This window comes from Apis cerana, linkage group LG9, assembly GCF_029169275.1.
Source record: "Apis cerana isolate GH-2021 linkage group LG9, AcerK_1.0, whole genome shotgun sequence".
NCBI lineage: Eukaryota > Metazoa > Arthropoda > Insecta > Hymenoptera > Apidae > Apis > Apis cerana.
The window spans coordinates 1303933-1315958 of record NC_083860.1 but is presented as its reverse complement, the minus strand read 5'-3'; the positions used below and the strand labels follow the sequence as shown (position 1 = coordinate 1315958).

At 17.0% G+C, this 12026-nt stretch overlaps 4 protein-coding genes across 12 annotated transcripts; 2 read left to right on the top strand and 2 right to left on the bottom strand.

Moving 5' to 3' along the window:
• The first annotated feature begins 23 nt into the window (after window positions 1–23).
• LOC107994273 (transmembrane protein 41B) lies at window positions 24–3259 on the top strand. 6 transcript variants are annotated; one of them, XM_062079822.1, is made up of 4 exons: window positions 24–138; window positions 1521–1632; window positions 1698–1826; window positions 1995–3259. In XM_062079822.1, exons 1-4 carry the CDS (start codon window positions 120–122, stop codon window positions 2497–2499), a joined length of 765 nt encoding a protein of 254 aa, XP_061935806.1. In that variant the 5' UTR covers window positions 24–119; the 3' UTR covers window positions 2500–3259. The 6 variants fall into 6 exon arrangements, with proteins under 6 accessions (XP_061935806.1, XP_061935805.1, XP_061935810.1 ...); XM_062079821.1 differs by lacking the exon at window positions 24–138 and adding an exon at window positions 818–961; XM_062079825.1 differs by lacking the exon at window positions 24–138 and adding an exon at window positions 970–1096.
• On the bottom strand, window positions 3012–5338 carry LOC107993925 (uncharacterized). 2 transcript variants are annotated; one of them, XM_062079818.1, is made up of 6 exons: window positions 5050–5306; window positions 4789–4897; window positions 4232–4493; window positions 3932–4139; window positions 3356–3485; window positions 3012–3179 (listed from the first exon to the last, which is right to left on the bottom strand). In XM_062079818.1, the coding sequence occupies exons 1-6, from the start codon at window positions 5056–5058 to the stop codon at window positions 3088–3090; spliced, it is 810 nt and encodes a 269-aa protein (XP_061935802.1). In that variant the 5' UTR covers window positions 5059–5306; the 3' UTR covers window positions 3012–3087. The 2 variants fall into 2 exon arrangements, with proteins under 2 accessions (XP_061935802.1, XP_061935801.1); XM_062079817.1 differs by having other exon boundaries at window positions 4789–5338.
• Window positions 5339–6128: 790 nt separating this feature from the next.
• LOC107994348 (NADH dehydrogenase [ubiquinone] 1 beta subcomplex subunit 9) lies at window positions 6129–7759 on the bottom strand. The gene is made up of 2 exons (XM_017051212.3): window positions 7099–7759; window positions 6129–6587 (listed from the first exon to the last, which is right to left on the bottom strand). The coding sequence occupies exons 1-2, from the start codon at window positions 7206–7208 to the stop codon at window positions 6260–6262; spliced, it is 438 nt and encodes a 145-aa protein (XP_016906701.1). The 5' UTR covers window positions 7209–7759; the 3' UTR covers window positions 6129–6259.
• A 62-nt stretch (window positions 7760–7821) lies between these two features.
• Window positions 7822–10419, top strand: LOC107994174 (uncharacterized). 3 transcript variants are annotated; one of them, XM_017050969.3, is made up of 5 exons: window positions 7822–7961; window positions 8248–8477; window positions 9061–9196; window positions 9353–9806; window positions 9884–10419. In XM_017050969.3, exons 2-5 carry the CDS (start codon window positions 8309–8311, stop codon window positions 10163–10165), a joined length of 1041 nt encoding a protein of 346 aa, XP_016906458.1. In that variant the 5' UTR covers window positions 7822–7961; window positions 8248–8308; the 3' UTR covers window positions 10166–10419. The 3 variants fall into 3 exon arrangements, with proteins under 3 accessions (XP_016906458.1, XP_016906453.1, XP_061935795.1); XM_017050964.3 differs by having other exon boundaries at window positions 8228–8477; XM_062079811.1 differs by lacking the exon at window positions 7822–7961 and adding an exon at window positions 7989–8128 and having other exon boundaries at window positions 8228–8477.
• The last annotated feature ends 1607 nt before the right edge of the window (window positions 10420–12026 follow it).

Below are 12026 nucleotides of genomic sequence, written 5' to 3'. Positions count from 1 at the left end.
TAAAAAAGAAATAGTGATGGCTTTAAACCTTGATATTTATTGTTGACAGTACAATTTCTAGTATAAAAAATAATACTTCATTAAATATAAAATTAAATGTACTATGTTCATTAATAATAATGTTATCATTAACAACAGGTATATATAAGAAAATTTTAATATAATTTCATAATTTAATTAACTTATTTTAACATAATATAAATAATATAAATAAAATATTAAAATTAAATATTATAGTTTATATATCAAATTTTATATTTATTTTTTATAAAATAATAATATTTTTTATATATATTATTTACAAATTATATTTATTTTTTATAAAATAATAATATTTTTTATATTTATTATTTTAAATATATTTTGTTAACATTTTTATTTAAATGATCTGAATATAATATATTACTAAATATAATTTATTATTAATATTTATAATTAATTTCTTAATGATTATATTATTGCTTATTACTTTTATATTTATGCTTTTTCTGAATACTTAAATCAAAAAAAATTTAAGTATAAAGTATATCAATGAAATCATTTATAGATGTAACAAAAAATTGAAATAATAAAGATAATGTTTCAAAAATATAATAAATATAAAAATATAAAAAATTTACTAATAATAATATAACAATTATCAATACTAATTTTAATTTAAATTTAATTTTTTTAATTATAACCAATATAGTTTACCTATCATATAGTTTATCTATTATATTTAATTTTTTATATATACCAATATTAAATTAAATTATAAGTTAAAAAATAAATAATAAATGCCAAATTTATTAAAAAATTTTTTTTATTATATTATTTATAAAAAAAATTAATTTATTTTTATTTATTATAAAAAAAATCTTCTATCTTTGCGCCATCTTGAATTGCTGAGTAATTGGCTTCTCAGAAAATAGTAACAACCTAGTTATGAAAACAGAAACTAGAATAAAACAAAATATCGGTAGGATAATGTTATAAAATAGAATTTTTTAATAAATCAAATATTAATTTTATTTCAAATAACATTTGTTACTTTTTATTATTAAAAAGACTTGATAATTCGAATGTTGATTATTATAAAATTTTATTTAATTTTGTTAGTAAATTTTTAATAAGTATATCATAATTTTAAATTATTTATATATTTATCAACACGTTTTATTATTGTAGAATTCAATATCGAATATTGTAAAAATAGAATGACAAGAATTCTAACCTTAAAACTCTAATAAACTAAAATTATTTTTGTCATCATGTAATAAGTACATGAAAATTATTTATAATTAAAAAATTATTAACATAGTATATTTTGTGCTTAATTTTATTTATAATTTTTATTAAAATAAATATAATTTATTAAAAGTTACGATTTAATATAATTTTAAATTAAAAAAAATTAGTAAAAATTTTCAATATTTTAATAAATTAAATTTATTATTAAATATTATAATTTAATATTTTAATATATAAAATATTAATATATAAATTTTATTTAAATAATATTACATAAATATTTTCAGATTCCTCTAAGGAGGTATCGACAAAACAAGCAATTTTAACAGTTAGTGTGGTCTTTATCACCTCTTTATCAGCATTACTTTACGTTTATACTACTTTTCCAAAACTTGCAGAGTAAGACACAATTATAACAATATATTTGATAAAAAGAAAAAACATTTAAATTCATTATATTTCAGAGATGAACAACAGCATATGAAATTACCATTAGATCTTGAAGAGGCTAAAAATTTGGGTAAACTTCTTGGACGATATAGAGATCTTTATTATTTTCAAGTGCTAATTGGATTATTTCTTACATATATTTTGTATCCTTCAATATTAAATCTATAATTTCAAAATGTTTAATAAACTAGTAATATATCATTTTTATATAAGTAATTTATAATATATAATACATTATATATAATTATTTTTAAATCTTATATAATTATTGAAAAAAATAATTCATAAAATAGTCCTTAACATAGATTTAGTTTACAAACTTTCGCTATTCCAGGTTCTATTTTCCTTTCAATCCTTTCTGGTTTTCTTTTTCCCTTTCCTTTAGCTTTATTATTAGTATGCAGTTGCAGTGCAGTAGGAGCATCACTTTGCTACCTTCTTTCATCACTTTTGGGACGTAGATTGCTTTTTAAATATTTCCCAGAAAAAGCAAGAGAATGGACATTAACAGTAAAAAAACACAAAGATAATCTTTTTAATTATATGCTATTTCTACGAATAACTCCATTGCTTCCAAATTGGTTTATAAATCTAGCCAGTCCTATAATTGGAGTGCCTCTTGCACCATTTACTGTAGGCACATTTTTTGGAGTTGTTCCACCATCTTTTATTGCCATTCAAGCAGGTCAGACATTACAAAACTTAACTTTATCTACTGGCTGGTCATGGAAAAGTATTATAATATTATGTGTATTTGCTGTATTATCATTAGTGCCTATTTTATTTAAACAAAAGATACAACAAAAATTTGATTAAATTTTAGGAAAGAAATTGAAAAATTTATTTAATTAAAAAATAATATGATTATTTATTTTTAATACTTGAAATAATAAAAAAAAATTAGTCAAAATAAGAAAATATAAAAAATATTAATTAATTAAATTAATTATAAAAAATATTACTTTCAATATGATTTATATTATTTAAAAATAGTTTATTGCCTAGAAATAAAATTTTACATTTTTAATATTTTCATTTATGTAATTATATAAAACTTTAAATATTTATTTAAAACATTTCTTACTTTTCTCGTAATTGTAATATCTTATGTTAATTCTTACATTGTTTTTTTATTTTTTTGTATAGTATCAATTATAATTTTTTTTGTGTAATTGTTAATTAATAAATTATAATTTTGAAAAATAAGCACAAATTTAAATCATTATATTATAAATATTAATTAATAAATATTATATTATTTTATTTATAAAATTTCTTATAAAATCAATTATTTAGAAAATTGTTCAAAGGTAATGAAAAAAAAATAATTATAATGACAGTTTTTAATAAAAATATAATAATAAAATATAATTATAAAAAATTAATCTAATGTGAAAAAATAATTCAGCAAAATGAAGTCATATAACTAATGGTAATACTAGTTGAATTTAAAGCTGGAAAGCTGATTGGCCGCCAATACCACCAATTATACCATACTGAAAAATATATTTTACCAGTAATTTATTTAAATTAATTATTGTATATGAAATTCAAATAAAAATTAATTTAAATTAAATTTGTATAAATTTATATTAACATAATATTAAAAATGAAATAAAAGTTAAAAAAATAAATTAATTTTAAATCAAAGTTAAAAAATTAAAATACTTACAAGTTTTTCCAGCAGATAATAATATTGTAAAAGATTTGCAAGATGTAAAACATTCCGGACTTGCTATCATTTTTATCAATCTTGTACCAGTTGTACATCTTATCATTACATTACTACATTCAGGATTTGGCTAAAATTTTTTAGAAATTGTATTGTAAATTTATATGTAAAAATTATTCTATTTACTTTATATATATATTACATTATTCTGATATAACATTTTTATATTCTATTATTAATTAATATATTGAAAAATATTTTAATATATTTAACATATTTCACTATATGTTCAAAAATCATAAAACATCTTCCATTCTCAATAAAATTTCGATATTTAATGAAGAAAATATGCACTTTAAATTTCATATATTTTTTATATTTTATATTTTACATTTTATATTTTTTAATTTATCAGTTTTGAATCAAATGTAAATTGTCTTATAATTTATGAACAAATTATATGCGATGTAAATTGAAGAATTTATTTTATTATTTAAATAATATAAATATTTTTATAGTTATGTTTCTTATGAAATAGTATTTTTCACAATAAAAAATTTTTATAAAATATCTTACTAAAGAATAAGATGGAGATTTTGGTTCATCAAAAAAAATAAATCTTTCTGTACTTTGTTCCCACCAATTTGGTATATCTATAGGTTTTGGAAATAATTTTCTTAAAATTCTTCCTGCTCTCATACGATTAATTCTCCACAAAATATGATTATTTAAATTTTTAGAAGGATTTAAATCCATCTTTTTTTCCATAATATCACGAATATTTCTAAAATAATATAGTTTTTATTTAAAAACTATTTTTTATTATTTTTATTTATACACATTTTATATATATATATATATATATATGTTCAATACCTGTAAGTCATATTGTTAGACAATACTTTCATAGCATCTTTTTCAAATATTTCTGAATTTTGCCGTAATAATTGTTGTACATTTTCCATGTGAACTAAAGAATAATTTTCTGTTTTTATATAAGGTATTCCTGGATTAAATGATCTAGATATATGGTGACCACTTAGATCTGGTATAAAATGTATAACGTTACAAGGCCAACAATCCATATCATTTACATAAAAATATGGATTTTCTAATAAGCACCATTCATCGTACAATTCTAAAAAATAAAAAATAAAAATATATAAATAATAAAAAAAATGTTATCCAAAACACTTATTTCTAATATCATTTTATTATTACATTGAAATAAGTTTAAAAAATGAACACTGATTTTTAATATTTAAATTATTTTATTAAATATTTTTTAATAAAGTACAAGTTTATGTATTCATAAAGATTATTAATTATAAAAAAATTAATTGAGATTTAAATATTAAAATTACCGTTATTACTACTATTAATAAAGTTTATCAATAATATATATTTAACAAAAAACTATAATACTAACATACCAGATAAAGAAGGATAATGTTGAATTATTGGTATTGCTATTTTTCTTAATAATTTTAAACCTGGATAAATAGAATTCTGCAAATTCCTCAATAACATTACTGCTAAAATCTTTTTATCAAAAAATATAAAACATATAATTATTATACATAATATTATAACCATACTTTTTATAACAATATGAAAATTAATTTTTTTGTTCTTTTTTTCAAGAATATAAAAAGAATTTTGTAAAATTCTATTGATTTCAGTTTCTGTAATACCATTTTCATGTGCACATTGATAAATCTTTTCTAATTCCTTTTTATATTCTTCTAAATGAACCATTTTTCAAAAACAAATTAAAAATAATAAATGATAAATTAATTATTTGCAAATATTTATTGAAATCTAAAATAAATATATATATTTATATATTTATATATAATGCGATTCATAAAATACATTATTTGCAAAACTTTAATCATATAATTCACTAATAATATTTATGTTACGCATTACGTATTTACACCATAAAAAAACAAATTTATAGATCTGCATTAATCTATAGATTTACATTAAATTCGATTTAAATTCAGTTACAAATTTTGAAAATACAATATTATCTATCTATGAATTATCTATGATAAAAAAATATATAATAACAAAATAATATATTATTTTATTCTTAAATAAATAATATAATATAATTGCTATTAATATAATATGCATAATGTTCATTTAAAAAATCCAAATATGTAAATATCTCAAAAATGCTATTTCATCCTATCATAAATGATATTTTGGAAAAAATATCAAGTAAAAAAGTTTCAAAAGTTTTAAGAAAGAAATACATTCTATTTATTTTTGATTTATTAAACATTTATAAAAATGTTTCTTTATTTAATAAAAATTTATTTGCGAATTCTTCTTCTGCAGAAAAAAAAAGAAATGCTTAAATTATTTATATTAATATTTGTTCTAAAAAAAAAATATTGTACATTGCATGTAAAATTTTTAAATAAACATTTTATATATTATAATAATACAATAATATTAAATATATAATAATAACTTTATAATGTTATAAATATAAATATTAATACATATTACAACTTATATAAATATAATATTTATTAAATATAAAATATAAAAATGTATATATATATGCATATGTATCAATACATATTATTTAATAAAAAAATTTATAATATATAAATTTAATTGCATAAATTTATATAACAGATTAAAAGTATAAATTAAATAAATAATAAATAAATATGTAAGCATTGTATTTATCAACTTTTCATTAGTTACTATTATTTTATAATAAATATAAAAAAATAAAATAATAAGAGCAATATAAAAATAACTAGATTTTTATTATATATATATTACATGTATGTTATTTATTATATATACATTATATTTAAATACCAATGTACTTTAATTTAACTACATTATGTCATTATAGATATAATTTGAATCATTTATTTATTTATTAGATTTAGAAGTTTCTTTATTATCTAAATATAATTTTTTATATAATTTTTCATATTCTAGTTTAAGTTTTTCTCTTTGACCAAAATATTTTGGATATTGAGCTTTTTCAATTGGATCCCAAAAATCAAGCACAGCATCAGGTGGTTCAACAAAACGCCCATGAGCTATTCCGCCTGGACTATCAGGAAACTTAAATGGTTCCCAATGAGATTTTTTAAATAATTCTTCTTCGCCTTCCAATAGTAATTTTTTTGCAATACGAGCATCTGGTATATGTCGATTTTTTTCAAAACGTTGTCTTAATAAAATTGCTTCATATCTAAATTAAAATAATCCATATTATATATATAATAATTTCTAATTATAATACATTTTAAGATTTTCTATATATTTGATAATTATATATATAATTAAATCTTAAATAATTAGAATTATATAATAATAATTAAATATTTGAAGAAGTTAAAATGTAAATTTATCAATCCATATTGTTTTTTATTAATTTTTGAAAGCTATTTTTGAAAAAAATTTTATGAAAACAGTTTTTGAAGTAAAATTTCATTCATAATAGCATTTAAAAGTTAAAGTAATAATAATAATAATTTATTAATTATCTTTTATATGTCAATATAAATTTTATATAAATAAAAATTTAATAATGATAAAACATTTATAAAAATTATTTAAAACAAATAATCAAAACTTACGTGTAACAATATGCTTACAAGAAAAACATATTTAATAATATGTGATTATAGTATTATAAAGATTAATTAAGTACAAAAAATAATAATTTTTTTTATTATTATATTTAACTTAAAAATTTTTACCTATATTCATGTCTTTTGTAATTAAAACTTTCTAATGTACGTAAAGCACGTTTGTAAAGACTACAAACTTTTCTAGTATGACTTATTAATCCTGATGGTAATTCAGCCATTTTCTCCTTAAAAGTCAAAATTTATTTTTATATATTATTTGAGTTTTAAGATTACTTAACCAGTATTGGAATAAACAGTATTATAGTCATAAACTATAAGAAATTAAAATAGATAGGAATGTAATATCATAAAAATTATGAAATTTAAAAATTATTCTGAATTAATGAATTAATTTTTATATAATTTATTATTATATTACAATATTATAATATTATAACAATTCTTATGAAATAATTATATGTATAAAACTTTTTAAATTATAATAAAAATATGCGTTATGTACAAATTCTCTTTTATTTCTTTTTTTTAATATAATTATTTTTTTGATATAATTTATTTTAAATTTATGTAATAATATGATATATGGTTTTTTTTAAATTTGTTAAATATTAAATAATATTAATTGTACATTATTTTATGTAATAAAAAATATATATTTGAAATAAAATTATATATTAAAACAAAAGGCAAAAAAATAATTTAAAATAATTATAAAATTGAAATAATATATAATTTAAAATAGAAAAATATCAGAAAGCTTCCGGTTAAGTAGTATGACGGAAGTCTAGTTAACCATAAAGAATGGCGATTGTCATTTTATTTACGCATTCTTTATTTTTCAGCATACTTAACGACCGATTTTTAGAACGCGACACAAACTTTAGTATTCTCAACAATTGAGGAAACTTTTAATTACATCATTGTGCAATGAATTTAAATTTTGTTATTCATTTCAAACAACAATATTTATAGTAAAAATCTTTAAAATTTAAATTAACCAAAAACCCAAACTTTAATTTTATTCTCAAATAAATAGATTGTTTCAATTTTATTAAAAATTTAATTATAATACTAAAATACAAATTATTTATCTCTTTATTTTTCTATTTATTTACTTAATTCATGAATAAAATTAAAAGTAAGAATAAATGAAACCATTAATTTAATTCTATAATTAAATTTTTAACATTTATATCACAAATATTAAATTTTTGAATAATATAAAGATTTTATTTAGTTATCAAATTAAAAACATAGGATCGAGTTTTCAATATTGACGACAATAATTTATTTCTTCGAACGATTTTCAACGGACGAAATGGTGCCGACGATGCCGCCTGATTCGCATAAAATTTCATTGAAGATTATTGAAGCGATAAAACAACATCCAGTTTTATATAGTGCTGAAGTAAAAGGTTCTTCTATTAAGCTTCAAGAATTTCGACAGAAGGTTTGGAAAAGGATTTCGGATGAACTTGGTCTTGATCGTACGAATTCGTTTTCTTCTTTGACCTTTTTCGGATATTTTTAATGTTATTGTATGCTATCGTTTTATCACTAAAATGTTTAATTTAATTTTTATATATTATTTTCAAATTTATTTCAATAAAAATATTTTTATGTAATTTTATTTTGTAAATGTCATAAAAATTGAAATAATATAATGAAATTTAAATATTTCTTTATAAAAACATAAATATAAAATTATATATGATTATTTATATATAAATATTATATATAGATATTATATATAAAATTATTTACTATTAAGAAAAAAGATTTATATAATAATAATTAATAATATTTATTTATTAATTATTAAAAGAAAATTATAATTATTTATTATGCAAAAATATTGTTTTATCTTTATGAGATTTATTTTAAAATCTATAAGGAAATATATATTATTATATTATAAATTTAAAATATTTTTTTATATTTTTTACAATTAAGATGTTTTGATTTTATATCACATAGATTTTAAGTTTTAAATTTATTACAATAGTATATAAATTTAAAAATTTAATATTAAAAAATAATATATAAATATAATTAATATGATATTTTCAGCTACATGGGTGAGATTAAGATGGAAAAATTTAAGAGATACTTACTGTCGTATACTTAAATATAAAAACAAAACAGAAAAAGGAGTTCGTAGGAAAAAATGGATTTTTGAAGATCATCTTAGTTTTCTGAAGTTTCCGTAAGAAAATTATGTAATATTTTATTAACCTAATATTTAATAATAATAATTTTGTTAAAATAATATATAATGTTTATATAATGTTTAATATATTAATTATTAATATTATATTGTAATTTGACTTAATTTAACTCATTAATATAAATATTCACATAGGTATGAATCAGATTATCAACCTCAAAGTATAGAATTAACTGAAGATTACATTCAGGATATAAATGCAGGTGGTATAAGCTCTGAAGGTCTTTTAGAACAATTAGAAGATCGAAATGATGAAGATTATAGTGAATATTTGGAGGTTCTAGAAGAAACAACTGCAGATCCAATTTTAGATCGTGATTCTATAGAATTAAATGATCATAGCAATAATGCAGTAAAAAATGTGGAAGTAGAAAATACAATGCAACATGATATTGATTCATACGCTCAACAAATTCAATCAAAATATAGAAAAATAAGACCAAAGAAAATGAAAATCGAATCACTGGATGTGCCTGCAACTTACAGTATTTTAAAAACTTCACCTTTTAAAAATAAGACAGTTGATACATCAATTTTTGTTACTGCACCAACTGCAAATAATTCTACAAAAAATTCTTCTAAAATAGAAGTAAGATGTAATTACAAAACCATTGTTTTTAATTAAAGTTACTCCTTATTTTGTTTAATTTCATAAATACATTATAGGATACACAGAACAATTATGATCAAGTTTATTTAGCTCCTGAAGGAAAAAGTAGTATAGAACTTTTTTTTGATAGTATGGCACAAACTGTTAAACGACTCCCTCCAAAAGCTCAAGCAGATATTAAAATGAATATTTGTAAAATTGTAACAGAAGCAGAATTAAGGTATTCTGGACGTAATACACCTCAGAGTACTCAACAATTTATAGCTCCACCTGGAATGATTCCTAAATTAGTTCTCATTCCATGTAATATGATTGATGGACAAAATAACAAAGGTTAATTTTTTATGACAATGATTTCTACCTGATGAAAGAATTATTGTGATTTATTGTAATATAAAATTCGTTTATCTTATTATAAAAAACTACTATAAAAAGTGAAAAATATTAAGCTAAAGAAATAGTTCAAATAAAAATGATTTTTCTATTTAATGTTGTGTTTCATCTTTTTATAATAAACTGAAAAAAGAATGTATATAAATAATATCGTTATATTTTAAGCTGTTGTTATATAAATATAGTTATTTTAATATAATTATTGTTGTTTTAAAATATTTATTTATACCCAATCAATTTATTTTTCTTAATAAAAATATTTTAATAAATCATCAAAAACAAATATATTTATTATTAATTCAATTATAATTTAAATGAAATCTTTAAATTGTTATTAGAATAATTTAATATAGTATATTCAAATAATTAAAAAACTAATTATGTTACATTAAAAATTATGGTAATATTTTTATGATTGTTATAAAAACTTATAAGTTATTTTCAATTCATGTTATTTATTCATCAATCTATAATTTTTTGTTTTTGAAAAATAATATGACCAATAATATAATCAATTTATAGAAAATACTTTTAATTTAATATAGATATATATTAACTTTTTGAAAAATTTTTTATATATATTTAATTACAATTATTTGTGTTTATTATATATATTATATTTCTGTATTATTTCTGTATATTTCTGTATATTTCTTATATTATATTATATTTCTGTATTATTTGTGTGAAAAATTATAATATATATAATAATATAATAATTTAATATATATCTAAAATTATTTATTTGAATTAAATCAAAAACAGCAATATATGTAAATTTACATAAAACATATCTATTTGTAAGTTTCAAATTATTTTATTATTAAATTTTTAATTCTACTAGCATATTATACATATTAATAAATTTAATTGTCAAGAACAATTCATGATTATATTCTCAAATGGATATTTATTATAAGTATATATAAATATTTCAAATATTTTAAAAGAGAAATAAATTTTATCATCATTATTTTGATGAATCATATTAAATATTAAAAAATCATATTTTTTCATTTATTATATTATATATAATAAAATATATATTAAAATATTATATCATAAATTATATAATAATTTATTAAAATATATATTTTTGGTTCATTTTGGTAATTAGTATTTAAAATTAATATAAATTTTAAAATAAAGATTTTAAATATATATCCACTATTATAATAAAATAATAATTTTTAAATTTTTTAAAAATTCCTTTATAAATTCCTTTATAAATAATTTATAAATAATTATAAATAATTCTATATTTCAATAAATATTGCTATTGTATTAAAAATTTCATTTTTGAAATTGCAATATGTATATCAAGATTATTATTATTGTTGTAGTTTGTTTATATACAATAAAAAGAAAAAAGAATAGATCTTTATTTGTTATCCATTATTATTTTATCCAACTTTAAAAAATATATTTAAAAAGTTATAATATTTTTTTCATATTATAATTATTTTATTTTTATGATTATGTTATATATACAATCAATATTTATTTTATCATTATGAGTAATATATTATAAAAAGACAAAGATAAGTGATTTTTTAAAAAATTTTTACATTTTTTGATAATAAATTATCTATATAATATATAGAGAATTTATCTACATAATATATAAATTATACAAAATATAAATGATTATAATAATGATAATAATATATCAGAAATACAATATCTCAAATATAAAAACATTTGTCAGGACAAATTTGTGTTAAGGAAAGGGAACTATTATTTTAAATAATTTCTTTAAAGTATAAAACTAATGAAATTTAAAAAATTTACGAAAAATAAAGAACT